The sequence below is a fragment of the Manacus candei genome, unplaced genomic scaffold (genome assembly GCF_025592945.1).
Source record: "Manacus candei isolate 608988 ecotype Guabito, Panama unplaced genomic scaffold, ASM2559294v1 h1tg000014l, whole genome shotgun sequence".
Taxonomy (NCBI): Eukaryota; Metazoa; Chordata; class Aves; order Passeriformes; family Pipridae; genus Manacus; species Manacus candei.
The window spans coordinates 40,976,732-40,993,266 of NW_026138062.1; the positions used below are offsets into that span (position 1 = coordinate 40,976,732).

At 39.1% G+C, this 16,535-nt stretch overlaps 1 protein-coding gene across 1 annotated transcript in view; it reads left to right on the forward strand.

The window, feature by feature from the left end:
- Positions 1–7,229: 7,229 nt before the first annotated feature.
- PGR (progesterone receptor) overlaps positions 7,230–16,535 on the forward strand; it is a 37,482-nt gene continuing 28,176 nt past the window's right edge. Inside the window, exons 1-2 of the mRNA XM_051780182.1 lie at positions 7,230–8,504; positions 9,739–9,890. Coding sequence (XP_051636142.1) covers positions 7,345–8,504; positions 9,739–9,890 — 1,312 coding nt within the window. The 5' untranslated portion in view covers positions 7,230–7,344. The remainder of the gene's footprint in view (positions 8,505–9,738; positions 9,891–16,535) is intronic.

Consider the following 16,535-nt stretch of genomic DNA (forward strand, 5'->3'; position numbering starts at 1 on the left):
TTAAGAGACTGAGCAGGCTTGCATCTAATGCAATAAAGTTTCACAAGCAATGGCTTGGAAGACATATTTGTGTTTCTCTTTTTCATAGATTACATGGCAGATGAATATTTTTCTACAAAATTGGATTTTGCAGAATGATAGCACAATTTTTGAGATTTATTCTATAACAACGATTATGCCGTGTCAAAGGGGCAGGTGAATTTTGGAAGAGTAAATGTATGTTTTGGAAGATTTGAATAATTTTATTGCTGAGCTCTAATTAGGAAATGAAATGAAAAATTATAAAATTAAAGCAAGAGCCCAAAAACTTTCTAAGGAAGGAAGGAAGGAAAAAAAAAGGAAGATTTGTATCTCATGTGGCATCCATGCGAAGCAATGCTCTTTTTTTTGCTATAGGTCATATTACGGTTATTAATTTCAAATGATCTTCTAATACAAAATATTAAGAGCTTTATCAGTTTTGACCCCTCTTTTGGCACCCAAAAGTAATCTAATAGAAGTCAATTCACCTGCAGAAATGTGAAAAAGAAACATGCCCACACCTGGAGTCCCAGATCACTTAAATTCCTGTGAAGGATGAATTTGACAAATGTTGGCACTCAAGTCTCTTCAAGTGCTTTGACCACCCTATTCTGGAGCATAACCCAAACCTGTCTGTGTCACTATTTTGAGACAGAAAGCTTATTGTTCCCTCCCTCCTATTGCACAAAACCATGTGCAAGAAGCATGCAGATAGGTGTGGGCACATTAGGCCTCTCTGCTTTCCTAAAGCACATCCTTAAGTACAATCTACACAGTTTGTCAGACAGAAGAGGACAGATCCAGAACAACATGTAGGATGAGAGAGAAAGAGTAAATAAAATTGCCTGGAACTCCCTAAGAAACAAAATTCTTTGGAAACTTATAAAGTGGATGCAGTTTTAAGCAATGTTTTAGTCTCCATGTAGTAGTGATGGAATACAGAAAAATAAGAAACTGAGACTATTTTTTATAAGTTTGATATGACATTTAGCCTTGTCCAATTAATTTTGGGATAACTAAGTATGATGCAACTTTTAATATAGTATTTTTTATAGAAATTAATATATGCCTTTAACAAAAGGTTATGAAAAGAAACTGATAATTCAGACCAGTTTGTGAATATTCCAAGGCCAAAGAGTCAACTGAAATTTCTTGGGACAACCACATCCCTACTGGGCAATTAGATCATGAGTAGAAAAAGAAAGAAAAATTTTGGATTACAATAAGTAGATGGAAGATTAAGCCTTGTTAAAATACTTTGAATTTGTGTAGGAAGGATGTCTTTTATCAAATTGAAGTTGGCAGCAAAGACTGGTTGAAAGTAAAAGCAAATTATGCCTACTTCCACTTACAGTGTGGCTCAGGTTCAAGATCAGTTCTATTTCATTCAGCTTTTGAACTCTTAAGAAAATGCCTTAGTTTTGTTGAAGCTTTGTTTTATCTTTTTCATATCAATTTGGACCTCCAAATTTACTTGCATATGTCCTGAGGTTCTATCCAGTTATCTTATTTTCTATGATTACTTAGGAGACACAATTTGATCAGGATATTAGTTTTAATACTTCTGAAGATCTATTGTCTACTTCTTCCTGAATTTCAGAGATGCTAACAGCTGTTTAGTATCACTGATTGCAACTTCCTACTCTCCATCTAGCAAACAAAACTTGCTGCAATACATTGACTATCATGAATGTTAAACTGTTGGGAATCATCTTTGTCCTGAAGCTAAACAACAGCAACAAACCCACATTGAGGAAGATGATGGGTTTGGGTAAAGGTCCCCCAGCTAGGCCCAGAGGGAAGTGTAGCGTGTGCCTTTTGACACCCTGAGGTGATGCATTCATTGAAAGATAAAGAACAACATATTTGAGAAAGTTTTTTGAGGATGTCATCTATCAAGCAATAACATTCTCTGTGGGGCATAAAATCAGGAAGCTTCTCTTTTTCTTTTTTCCATGTCTCATGCTTCTGCTTATTTGCTCAGCTACAAGTGTATTATATACTGCAGTCCAGTGAGGGTTAGCCAAAGTATAAACAGATAAAGAACAATAAATAAAATATATTACTTCTGTGCCAGAAGTATTTATCACCTTCTCAACTATAACTCAGTACCCGTCTGGTTTGCCCCTTTGGAGAATTTATAAAGATAAAAGTGTCTCAAGCCCACTATGCTTCCCATATCAATATTATCCCTGCATCAGCTTTAGCACCTGAAAGCAAGAAATGTAACATGCACCATGATTAGCTTCCTTTCCCTCATCTCCTTTTATAACTCTATTGCTTACTTTCTTTGTCATATACCTTGCTGTTTGCAAATCCCTTTTGCATCTACATTTCTCCCAATACACCCTCGTATTTTTTTTGATAGTTTTTAGTAAATCTGGTGGTTTACCTTAAGCTAAGAAAATATCTGATAACAGACCACAGAGATTAATTACATTGTGGCATGCCTTTTCTTAGAGGAAAAGAAAGTATGCCTACAGTGCAGTTTCTGAAACTATGATTCCTATAATGTTTTCAATTATTGTAGTAGAGCACATTGATACTGCATTTTAAGGATTTAAGACTAGATTCAGATCTTTTCATGTAGACATTGACATTGCACTGCCAAAAAATCATGGCTTTTAGAGTGCTTCAGATCACAGATGTCCTTTATGTCTTTAATAAAACACTAAGTGTCTCTGAAGAGCTCCAGAAAATGGTCCCTACAGATCCCTATGACTCTTACATGACTACAGAAACCCGATCATCTTAGATGTGCGCATTTACCATCAAATCACATCCCTGATGCCCAGTGCTTCCATGACTCAGCTGGTACTTCAAAATCATGATCTCCGAGAAGTGCACATTTAATGTCTGCTGGCATCCTAATTTAACTGAACTTTAGCCTGTTAACCAGGGGTCTACATTTTTACAGGATAGGGATGCAATCACAGAAGTACATAGCTCCAAAACCTGTAACATAACAAGAATATGCTGTTATTTACATGACACTACGTTTTAATCCTCTACACCACACACTGAAAACGTGGGGGCTTTTCACAGTTGAGAAATTGCAAAATGCAGTTACAGAGGTCTATTTGTTTTAAATAAAAATGTTATTTCTCTGAATAGAAGCAAAAACCTCTAAACATCTCCTTTTACAAGCTGCTTTTTTCCATTTTTTTTTTGACCATGAGCTCATAAGCTATTTGAAGAAGATAGTCTCTCCTTCTCTCTGTTTACAAAATGTGAATCACATTTTTGGTTGTACTATATCCTAAGCAACGATAGTACGAAATTGTAAGGCATTCGTTAACTGTGGAAAAAAAACAACATTATTTTTAACTTCTAAGTTCTGCTTTCCGACAGGCTGTGCAGAACAATATTGAGGTCATTATAAGTAAAGCCTGTATGGACATTAACTTTATGGCACTGTTTATATGGAGCACTCTTTACACGCAAATGGAACACTTTAGTCTGAGAACAGGAACTTAGATTTTGTTGACTTTTAGACCATGATTCAAAAGTTTTTAAGAAAATGTCATCATAGAAAAGGTTTGTGATTTTGATCTTTGTAATGTTCAAGGAGGCTGTGTATTTGTCCTATTTCTCACCCAGCATTTTTTGGTTTTATTTAAGCCAATAACATTAGCAATATTTCAAAGGGTCTATCAAAAATTTTACTGCTTTAAAGTCCACAGTTGAAGGGTTGAATGGCCAAACAAATGCTTAGGAACTACTTAAAAGTTAAGTGCAAATCTACGGCTTTACAATGAGAGTTCTCAGTATAATTCTATTGCTATTCTTGTTGACCTTTTATATAGGAATTGTGCTGCAAAGCAATACAGTTTTGTTAAGCACAGCTTTTACTCATCCACATTTTTTGAACAGAGCAAGAAAACAGACACAAATTATTTGAACTCTCCAATATACTTTCAAGTTCTGACTGAATTTAAAAAATGCAAGATTGTCAATCAAACCCTCCAAAGTTTTAGTTTTTGCTTCAAAATAGGTTTATTCAGAAGTACATTCATACTGTTTGCTTTTTGAAATTTTTATATTCAGTAAAATCTTATTGAATAAAAAAAATGTCTTTAGATCTGAATTGAAAATATCAGTTTCAATTTTAATAGCTTGCAAACGAAAATCAGCTGTGGAAACACCATAAGAAAACTTGTTTTTCTGTAATGTTGATTGACACAACAACAAAATGAATAAATCAGAATTAAGAAACGACAACAGTAGAACGTAAAAAAATTTGATAAGGCATACTTTGAAATGTTCCTAATTAAAAACTTGTGATATCATAGTAATATCAGGTAAAGCATCCAAGTGATGTAGGAAAATCTAAGAGCAAAAGAAACAAATGGATCACTGAATCATTTGGATTGGAAGGAATCTTAAATATCACCTCTTTCTAATCCCCCTACCATGGGCAGGGACACTTCTTGCTAGATCACACTGCTCAAAGCCCCATCCAATCTGGCCTTGAACACTTCCAGGGATGGGGCATGAGGGTTATAGGTAGAATAATCTAAAGAAAATACTAAAAGTTTCCAGTGAAAGTTCATAGAAATCATGTGAAGCCAGTATAAATTAAAAGTCAAATAAATTTTCTAAAGATAAAGAACACAAAATATTTTCCTTAAATAATGACAATTCAGCATAACTACTGCTACTATTAAAGAAATTAGTATATTTGTCAGGTCATAAAAATGAAATCAGGACAGCAGAAAACCTGGACAACATTTATTTGCTAACATTTAGACAAATAATGCAAGTAGTAAACATTTATATTTCTGGTGAACATGTAGGTGTTTACAGTCACATGGCCTTGTTAGAGTAGAATTTTAGTAGACAAGCGGAAACTACTCAATGATGCTTTCCTTTCAGGACCTCTCTTCAGGCTATCTGTGGCTCTTTACCTCTCCCAGTCCTGAAGGAGTAGGAAGAAGGAAAGTCACTGTAAGGAAACATGTCTGTGGAGCACATGTCTGTAAAGCAGCAGACCATGAATGCTGGGTGCATATAGGGAAGTGGAAATGAGAAAGCAAGGCAGTGGCAATAAAAAGGCGTGACAACTAGCTGACTAAGCATGAAAACATCAGGGGAAAACCAAAAAGAGCATGGAGATGAACAGTACTGGAGAGGAACTTCTCTCCCTTCTGAGAAAAGGCAGGTTTGGGAGAAGAGAGAAATATTGTAGCACGAAAAAGAGAAATTTGGTAACCAGAAAAGCACTTCAAATTATTTGTTTAATGTCACGTCATAACAGAACTAGGTAGCTCCTCAAATAATTCTTTTTACATTGGTTCCACTGACAGGTTTTGTGAAAACATCTTCAACTCTTGGTACTTGCTACTCAAATAGTTTTTTTCCCTGGAATATCTACAGAGTGAAATACTGCTGTTCGAGAAATACTCCTAATAACAAGTATGTTTGGAGGTGCATTATTCTGTAGAACCCCCTAAATGTATAGAGAGGTGCCCACATAACATCTGAGGTTTAAAATGTTAGTTATCACATTGCCTTAATTCTTTTAAATACTAAAAAAATAAAGATTTTCTTCTGTTTATTCTTGAAGGAATAAAAGGCAGACTCACAAAGCAGTCTATAAGCCAGTAGTATTTTACCAAGAATAAAGTAGAAACTACACACCACATTGAAGAGTGTTTATGGGACGCCACTGCTTCTATAAACTTGCCCTGTATGATTTCAAATGCTACTGAAATAATTTCAAATAGTTATATTTCTCTCCCCGAGAAGCTGTCCTATTCAGTCTGAAAATGTTTTGAAAGTAAAATAACAAAAGCAACTATTTCGTGGTGATCACAGTTTTGTGGAAAAAAGATTTTTTTTCAGAAAAGCATGCTATACTTACAGATCACAATCGATCATGTAACAGCATACTTTTCTCTACACATCAGAAATATACTGATTCCACGTAAAGTCACTACTCCTCTGCCAATCTATTCTTCGTATCTTTCAACACAGGTTTCTTTTCTGTATTTCTATATAATAAAAATATACTAAGGGTTGTGTTGCCTTTTTTTCCCCCTTCAGTTAGTAGCTGTATTATTGAGCTGAATGGGTTCTGCCACAAAGCCATCATTTTATACAAAATGCCAGGCAGCAATTAGCTGGTGACAGTTTCTTGGTCAGAACTAACCTGGGCTGAATTATAACTTGCTATATGCAGGCTGGCCAGCCAGCTCCTGTAAACAAGGTCCCTTTTCAACATCCTCTCATGCCCCTGATGAAGTAATTAAAGTTTAGAAGCAAAGAATGCCCCATTTTCCAAACCTTTTGTAGAAAAGACATTGTTCTTCTTGGAGCAAAGGATGCTTTGAGATCCCTTAATGTAATTTAAAGAGCTTTACAATGCCTCGGTTTCTTTGCTACTGGAAAATGGATCCTAGAAGAGGATTGGTAACAGAGCTCAACCACGAAAAACTACAGTGAACGTCTGAAGGGAACAGTGAAAAACAGACAAAAGGAAGACTATACTATTGTCAACTGCAGATAAGTAAAGCTTGTCTTGTTCTCTGCTCTCCAAAACAGCGACCTAACCAGAGGCTTATAGCCTCTTGCCCAGAGTTGCGCTTCTGGGGATGGTGAAGCGAGAGGACGGAGCACCGACCCTGGAGCTGAGGGAAAAGGATGAGAAGACAGAGAGAATGCCAGGATAGGTCAAAAAGCGCAGACCTAAGGTACAGGGTGCCGGATGAGGTACGAGAGGGATGCGCGCGGCGAGCGACGGGGAGGACAGGCAGGGGAAGGTGGAGTGGAGGTGGAGCCGGTGGAAGTGCTGCTGGGGGAGCCGCGGTGCCCAGAGGCAGCGGAAAGAGGTGGGACGTGGAGGGGCGAGCCCGTGCCCTGCAGCGCAGACCCTTGGTAAGGGACCGAGCTGGCGGCGAAGAGGGGCGGGGAGGGAGGGACGGACGAGGGGGCGTGGAGCCGGCAGCCAGCCCGCCCGGGCAGTGGGAAGCAGTCCAGGGACCAGCGGAGCTCGGAGTCGGGGGGCAGCGAGCGGCATCCCGCCCGCCGCCGCCAGAGCCTGGCGGGAACCCTGCCTTCCTGCCTGCCCTCTGCACACGCTGCCATCGTTTTTCCTCTCCAGGCTGCACCGCTCCCGGCTTCGTGTCACCCCTCTCCCGGCGGCAGGGACCGGGGCTGAGCCACCCCCGCGAAAGCAGCACCATGTGAGCGGGACCTGTGCCGCGGCCGCAGCGGACACGTCGAGGATGTGAAGAGCCGCCCGCATCCTGCACCGCCCGGCCGCCCGCCCCCCGCCACTGCCCAGCTGCCGACTCGTCGGTGTTCAGCGCTACCCGCGCCAGCATGACCGAGGTGAAGGCCAAGGAGCCCACAGCGCCTCCGCCTGCCAGAGACGGGGCGGTCCTGCTGCAAGGACAGCCCGGCCGAGACCCCTTCCGCAGGGAAGCAGAACCCATTGACATCTCCCTGGACGGGCTGCTCTACCCCAAGAGCAGCGACGAGGAGGAGGACGAGGAGGAGGAGGAGGAGGAAGGGGAGGAGGAGGAAGAGCCGCGGCAGCAGCATCTGGGACAGGAGGAGGGCCGGGACTCCTTCTCCTACCGGCCGGGGAGCGGCTCCCTCTCGGACAAGGACTCTCTGGACACCGTCCTGGACACCTTTCTGGCTCCCACGGCTCATGCCAGCTCCGCCGTGGCCGCGGCGCCCTGGTCGTTCTTCGAGGTGGAGGCAGCGGAGGCGCCCGACGGCCCGATGAGCCGCGGCCTCTCGCAGAAGGCGAGCGAAGCGGCCCCAGAGGCGCCCGGTCCGTCGCAGCCCCCTCCGCGGCCCGCCCCGCTCTGGCCTCCCGGCGATGCCCTGACTGCCGCCAAGCTGCCGTCGGGGGGCGGCGCGGAGGGTCCCGCCGCGACCCCCAAGGACGATGCCCCGGGGCTTGTGGCGTTGCCTGGCGGGTCCCGGGAAGGGGACCCGGGGCAGGAATACCTGCACGTGCCGCTTCTGCCCCTCAATTCGGCCTTCCTGGCCTCCCGCACGCGGCAGCTGCTGGACGGGGCGGAATACGAGGGCGGCGGGGTGCCGCGATGCTCGCCCCCCGCCCCGGACCTGCCGGGGTACGGCTTCCCCACGGGGGATGCCAAGGAAGGGTCCTTCGCCTACGGCGACTTCCAACCCGTCCTGAAGATCAAAGAGGAGGGTCTCGGCCTCGCCACCCGGTACCCGGGCGGCAGGGCCACCCCCGCGGCAGGCTGCTCCGACTACCCCTCGGCTCCGCGGGCCGGGCAGGAGTCCTCGCTGGAGTGCGTCCTCTACAAGGCGGAGCCCACCCTCCTGGCCAGCGCTTATGGGCCGCCGGCTGCGCCCGACAGCCTCCCTTCCACCTCAGCCGCGCCGCCGGGGCTCTACCCGGCCCTGGGGCTCAACGGGCACCAGCCGCTGAGCTTCCCGGCCGCCGTGCTGAAGGAGGGCTTGCCCCAGCTGTGCCCGCCCTACCTCGGCTACGCGCGGTAAGGAGGGCGACGGGGGCAGCGGGCGAGGCGCTCGCCGAGGGACGGGGTCGGGAGGTCGCGCTGAGCGGCGGGAAAGCTCCGCGCATCCTCCTGCTCCGGAGGGGCGGCCGTGCCGCGGGATGGGCGCTCCGGGGGTGCCGAGGCAAGGGTGGGCGAAGTTTCTCTCGTCTAAGGCCTTTTTGGGTGTTTAGGCAGACCTGCAGCCCCCGTTTCCATTCTCCTCGCTGTTCGAGCACGCCGGGGTGTCTAGGGCGGTGTGAGACTGGCACAGTGTCAGTTTAGCAGCTGGCACCTCGCGGCTCTTTCAGGCGCTGTAACGCTCTAGGAGACGATGGCTTATTGTCGCTGCGGTGCTTCAGTGCCGTCCGATGAACGAGCCAGTGCCCGGCTCCAGAAAGGGGGTGCAGAGTGTCCCCCAGATTACCCTCACTGGCAGCGAGACCGTATTCATCAATACCTAAATATTTTCCAAAACTTTATTTCCGATTTGAAAAAAAAAAAAAACAAACCAATTGATTTCACACAAAAAAAGAAAACAGAAACGCTTGTATATTGATTTGCTAGAATGAAATTGGGTGCTATCATGGCGAGATGTTTGTTACCTAGAAATACGTGCAAAAATACGTACATATAATGTTACATTTTCAGCAGAAATCCCTTATTTTTTCTGAGTACAGTGGTTACCTCACTTAGTCTGTGCCTTTTGATGGAGAGAAATTGGAAATATCCTTGATATATCCCCATCAGAGTTAGTTACTGCTGAGAATGCTGCAGCTGAATGGGGGGTGATAAACTGATTGTTAAAGACTTTTCTAGCTGAGATGAGATTTAGTTATTTCCCACGTGAAAGAGGCCTTTGAAATTCAATCGACTTCTATCTGATTCTGTCTCTGTACAGGAAAAAAGAGTATCAGTCACTATGACTCCACTCACTAGAGTTGTTGATCTGAGGAAGATGAACATTTTAGCAAAAAGTTTCTAGATAATACCTTTTTAAGCTAAATGGATTAAAATACAACTTTATGCTTTTTGCCCACTGCTTTCCTATAGTGCATAGTAGAGACAAACCCTTACGCTGAAAGGCAGTCATACTTTATTTTTTTCTTGTCCTTCTGTAGCTTGATTACAAATTTTAAAATAAAGTTTTTAGTATAAAATTGATCAATACAGGTAAGTAGTTAACCGTGCAAAACCAGATCTTTCATTTCTCTTAATCCTCTTTCTTTTGAAGGCCAGATACAGAAGCCAGCCAAAGTTCTCAGTACAGTTTTGAATCACTACCCCAGAAGATTTGTCTCATCTGCGGTGATGAGGCTTCTGGTTGCCACTATGGAGTACTTACCTGTGGAAGCTGTAAAGTCTTCTTTAAAAGGGCAATGGAAGGTACTATATAATGCCATTGTTCCTAGTTATCTGAAATATATCTTCTAGGCACTGCTAAGGACATACCGTTTATTTATTGTTCGTCTTTATAAATATTATCACTGTAGTAAATTCTTTTTGTTGACTGTTTAAATATTACAGTGAATACTGACAAAATTATTCCACTTTTGATTTTTCTAGTATTACTTGTTTTACTTTACTTATTTGCTATTAAATGCTATATTACTGCTTATCAGTTAGTCATTTCAGGTAGTTTCATAAAAATACTGTGTATTACACAATTTGTTTTAAAAAGTGTAAATGCTACTCAAAGGAAAATATTGCAAATATGAACCAATGATAAGCAGATAAGAATTTATTTTGGCTTTGTTCTCTTTTTGAAGTCATGGAATTTTTCTTGCTTGCAGGATGCAGAGTTTTGGTTTCCTGAGAATCATGGAAGTATTTGAAATTTCACTGAACTATTTCAAGTAATAAAAACAATAATCGTGTTTGAATTTTTTTCTAAATAGATGTTAAGTTAGAAACTCAAACTGTAGGTTTAGTAAATCAGTAGCAATACCTATGTTTATTATTTTCTTTTTGGATTGTTTTATATGCCTTGTCCACTGAGATTTTAAATATTAATACAAGAGCAGATTGTTTTATATAGTTCAACAAATGAAGCAGTACAACAAAGTCTTCTACTTTTTATACTTTTTCTCCTTTTTTGATTTTTATTTGATCCTGTCAGAACTAGGATATTCAATTTTCTGTTCCATATACTTAACAAAACCATTATTACAATGGATAGGATTCCTTCAAATAATAAAATTGTATGATGCATTTTCTTGTTGTGATACATAATTTCTTCAGCTTTATAGAGTTTATTACTTTCCAAATTGGAAAAGTAAAAGCTTAGCGAACTAATGTCATTAGAATTTTTGTTTCAGTGTGCTGTTGCTTTCTACTTTAAGCTTATGATCATGTTCTTCCTTTAACATATTAGATATTTGCAAAGTGATAACATTGGACTAGGTGGTCTAGGTGAACTTTTGAGCTAGTGCCGCATTTTCTCTAATGCATTCAGATGGGTTTCATGAGACAGTTGTTAGAAACATATGTGTTAGGCTGCAAGGCTCTAGAATGCAAGTCTCAGGAGTACATTAAAGTTTCACTGGCTGTGCTAGCTGGTCCCTTGGTTTGGCTTCACATTTTTTTTTTCTATGTTTTGCTACGTCAACCATATACTTTTTTAAAAAAAAGTCAGGAAGCTGAAGTTCTAATACGGAGTGTAGTGTAATATATGAGTGCCATATTTTAAAATAGGTTTTATTTTTGCTTTTCACCTGTAAAATAATATTGCAATTTTTTCTTTGAATTTAATTCTATCACTTTTAGATTTCTTCTCCTCCCTAATTTAGTATCCAGTTGTGTTTGTGTGGTAGGTGAACCTGTTCAAAAACATATCTTATTATTGTTTACCAGAAGTATTTTAATGGTAAATGTCAAGAAGGCATATAAATTGATAATAGAAACCTCTTAAAGTTTTTTTGTGGATTATTCAAAGTGTGTAGATAAGAAAGTAAATAATATAGTAGTATTAAATTTGTTGGAAAATGTCGTTTATCTTAATTACTTCTGTGATTTCAGATGCGTTGGCTGTTTCAAATCAAATAGCCTATGTAATTTTTGTAATTTTTTTTTCACAGAAACTGTCCTATTATTACACCATTTATTTTACCTTCCCTGGTGTGTGTACTGTATTGGTTAAATGCTTCTGTTTGGATAAAATGGACTGTTATGTTATCCAGAAAACTCTGTTTTTTACATCTCTAATCTTTTTGAAATGAAACCTGAACTGATTTAAAATACTCAGACTGAACAATCATTTAGAACTGTGTAGGCTAACCTAGAAATGTTTCTATACTAATTGTGATTTAATCATACATATGAATGTAACTAGTAGACACACATGTTAACAGGGGGTCAGAGTTGTGTGAGGATCACAAACATTACTTAGAAGGTTTGTTGGCACTGAATTCTTAAATATATATATGATTTTGTAGATATTTACTATCTTTTGGGTTATTGGTTCCCCATATGTGTCTATATATACATGAAGAAAAGGTTGGTGTTGATATAATAAACACATTTTTCTCTAGGCAGAATCTTGAAGTAAGGTTAAACAAAAATGCAAGTCATTTTTTTGGGAACCTGTAGTACAGCATATATGAAAAAAAGGTAATATTGCAAGTGGGTAGAAGAAAAAGGACAAAGATATTAGGGTGGCATTTTTTTTAGGAAACATTTTTTTTGCATTTAGAGGTGGTACATTTTCCAGTGGACTCTTACAAATAACTGATTTGCCAGTCTGTAGATTCACTTAATGAACAAACAAATTGCAAGGCTTTTAAAAAAAGCTTTAAAGTTCTCCTTTAAGTATATTCAAAATAACAAAAGTTAGTGTTATTTATACTCAGTTAAGAAATTTGAAAAGACAAAATTGGATTCAGTATTTTGATGGGGTAGTGCCGTTCCTTATCAGTGAGCTGAGAGTGACGAGAAGTTTGTAGTTAGCAATCAAAAGAATTCAGAAATAATATTCAAAATACTTTCCAGTATGTAGAATTACTATGTTTGCAAAGTAATTTGCTGTTGATGATCAGACATTATTTAAGTGCTACCAATATACCTCATTCATGGCAACAAAAAATAGAGGAGAATATTTCTAACAGGGCATTAGGAGAATGAAGATTTTTAGCACTAAATTGTCAAACAGTCATTAGTAATGTCTTACAAAATTCCTTCATGTAAAACCATGCAGGATAATTATGATCAAAGTGGTTGTGGACACCATGGTAAAAATGTCTGCCCCTGAAGAGGAACCCAATGTTTAGAGTTTTGGGATTCTGGAGTTACACTGTTGCTAACACGTGATTTCTTTGTAGCCTGCATTCTTGCCTTCTTGCTGAAAGTGCCTCCTTTGCAGTAGTTTTAAAATTAAAATTTAAAATTAACGAAATCCTGAGAAAAATTTAAGGTCCTGTTTTTCCTATAATAAAGTTCCACTTCTCATTTTTGTTCTGTATTTATATGTGCAATTTGTTTATATTATCAATGTCTAAGGAAAAGCAGTTGCCCAAACCCGAAGAGTTTGAGGCCAACTTGAATGGATGATATTACTGGAGGTTGGTCAGAAACTATCTCTTGGTTTGTTTAAACCTGGAAAACTATTTCAAAATTGATCAACTAATTGAGTAGCAAATTTTTCTAGTTTTAATATGTACTTCAAGCTCAGGCTAGCAACTCTTTGCAGACAATGGCATCAGGGAACAAGCTCAAGCATGTGTAGTAGGTAACATTTAACTGACCAAGTGTGAACTTTGCCTCTCTCTGAGACCTGAATTTGATAAACAGAAAGTAGGACTTCCATCAGAGTTTTCACTATCTGTGTATGGAGAGGTACAATGGAGGCATTGATGAGGAGCTACACCTACACAGTAAGAAGGCTGTTTATGACTTCAATCAAAATTTCTGATAAAGCTTATCTAAATTTTATCAGTGTTATGATAGGCAGTTTTGTGATGACAGTGTGATTCACTATGTAAGTAGTGAAATAATATGCATAAGGAAAATTGCTTGTCTAAACAATTGTGCTTTTCCATATCTAAAGAATGTAAAATGACACAACATACCAAGTATTTAAAAAAAAAAATAAAAGACTAACCAGTAGTAGAAAATCCTCTTTGAAAACAAAGAGAAATGCAACACCACAGAGACCTTTTCGGCTGTGAAAATGAGGAGAAAAAGGAACCTTTAACACCTGTCTCATAACTCAGCAGGGACTTCTAATTTTTAATCCAACTTTTCAGACTGGATCTTGGGAACAGAATTTGGTACAGCATGTACTGTAAACCTATAGTGATGAAATTTTCATGAAATAGGAAACATACAAACACACAAAGCATACACTGGATAAGTTGAGAGATAAAAATGCTTTTCACTCAGTATGACAGATTTAATGTTACTGAAGTTCTTTTATTTTGCATGGGGCCAAAATATGTTACCATGCAATAACCTAAGTGTATTTTCAAATTCAAATATACAAAGTAATACAAGTGGAAAATGTCACTTTTGTGAGTTCAAAGAATTTGCATCATGAACAGGAAAAGAAGAAAATCTGCATCTGATATGCAGTTGTATATCTTCATCATACTTCTGACTTCAAAAATATTTGCTGTCCAGCTATTTGATAAACAGCAGTTTGGTGAATGGATTTGTATGAGGCACAATGATTGAGCGAGCTAAGGTAGCATTTTTTCTGGTTGGCTCTTGTGCTAATGCTGGGCTTCCTACTGCTCTCATCATGACTTGCTAGTGTTTTCCTAATAGACATGGCATAGAACATAATCAGCTGCAGAAATGCCAATTATTAAATTTTTTCGTTTAACTTTTTACAGTGTTTTAGAAACAGTATCAAATATTATCTTAAACATCTTTTCAGGTGGAATACTACTTATTCCAGATAGTGTAAAATTACATGCTTTAGAGCACCAGCAACTGACTGGTCAGAGCTGTTAATACTCTGTTCTGATTTCACATGTGCACAATGTGAGTAACCTGAGCTGCTCATCTGAAGTTCACTTTATAGTGAATGGAGAGAAACGAAATTTTAGGAAGAAATTCACTGACTTATTTTTAATACATACTTTAGGGTGGAAATAGCAATACTCTAACAGTGCTGCAGTAACTATTTCTCAGCACTGAGTATAAAGAAGTGTTGGCTGAGCATGTATCCTGTCTGCATTTGGTGACATGATCCCACTGATTTCACCAGAGTAGCTAATATGTTTATGTACAATATCATAATATCATAAGCATATAATATCATAAATATATAATATCATAAGCATATAAAATACTCACTTAGTATCACTTATTTTTAAGTATTATATATAAAGTATTATAGGTTATAATTATATTATTTGATATATAAAAATAATATTTTAAGTATTAAAATACTTGTAGATTATATAACATAAGTATATTAAATATAAGTATTTATAGTAAAACTGTTATCTGTTCAAAATAGATTTGGGGTTTGTGTTGTCCATCTCCCTAAGCTGTTTATCTGTTCCACATTACTCATGATGTACTACGAGTAAGGAGCGATTTTTTAGAAAGTGCTAAATGGAAAGACTTAACAGATGGTACAATTTGCCATTATGCAAATAATGATATAGTGACATATGACTGCACTTCAGAGGTTTCCTGGTTGTACTTAACCACAACTCCTGCATTTAAGCTGCTGCTTAATGTCGCTTAACAGCTGAGGACATTGCAACAACATGGAGTCTTTTGCAGTTAAAACATAGGAAGAGTTACATGTGGACATTGAGGTCCAGCAGAATATTACCTTATTCTTGTCCTATTGTGATTGCATCTTCCCTTATCCTCAAAGACAATATTTTATGTGAGATTTGTTTCACCTAGCTGCAGGCATTACAATGTGAACATCTGTATTTGGGCTAATCTCTTTAAATGTCCTTTGAAGAGCGATAGGCTATTAAAGAACCAAAATTTAGACATTTACTCAAGGTAAATGAATCTTGAAGTGCCTGTTTTGCTCTTGTGCCCAAGAAGGCAATGTATGCTGCTTGTTTTGATGGATGTCTATGCTTTAGAATCTAATTACTCAAATAGAATCAAATCAATCTAAGGTGTTTCAGTCAACAGGCAGTAATAACTGGGGATTTTTTGCACATTGCTTTTTTCTGCTGCTAATGTTTCCGGATTTTTCTACTGTTATTACATATACACCTTTACTACCAGTGCCCCTGTCCCACTGGTTCAGTTGTAGGACAAGTCAAGGATAAGGAAAATGTATATGAAAAAACTTATCATGGCAATGTGCTATGATACTTCCAGTAAAATCAGAATAATGGGATGACTAAAATGCACATATAAAGCTTATGTTGATAAAAGAATATCATACTCAGGGATCAAAAGAAGAACAAATTTTACTTTAATAATGTATACCTCTGAAATAGCTGGTGTGTTTTTAAAGTTGGTTTTGTGTCCAAATCCCATGTTCTATATTTGTAAGAAATAGACCCTTACTGACAACAATGCTGACACTTACATCATTTTACATATTTATATCAGTGATGTAGTTAATTAAAAATTATGACTAAGGAGTACTTGTGACCAAATGCCATAAAAAGAACTGAAAATACTTAATTGAAGAAGCCACCATGTCTTCCTAAATGGTATTAGCTGTGGAAAATGTTTGTTGTCAGTTCCCATATTTAGACTCAAAGACTTTATGAGATTCAAGTTGTTACAGTGCTAAGCAGTTTGGTCAAACCAATTGAAAATCAGTATGAAACAACATTCCTAATTTTGCAGTTCATGATAGTTTCTCTGAATTATTAATTTTGCTTCATCTTGTTTTTCTATGGGTTTTGTTTTGTTTTTCTTGTTGAAAGTGATGGAACAGACAGGGAAATATAAAAAGATAAAAAACCACAAGGGTTGTAACTTCTAGTTCTGTCCAGAAATGAATGAAAACAGGATAGGCACATTTAATTGCTCTGTTTTGTAGATATCATGAAAAAGTTGCACAGGTTGCTCTCTTGGAGAATTGATTTTGGAAGGAAAAAG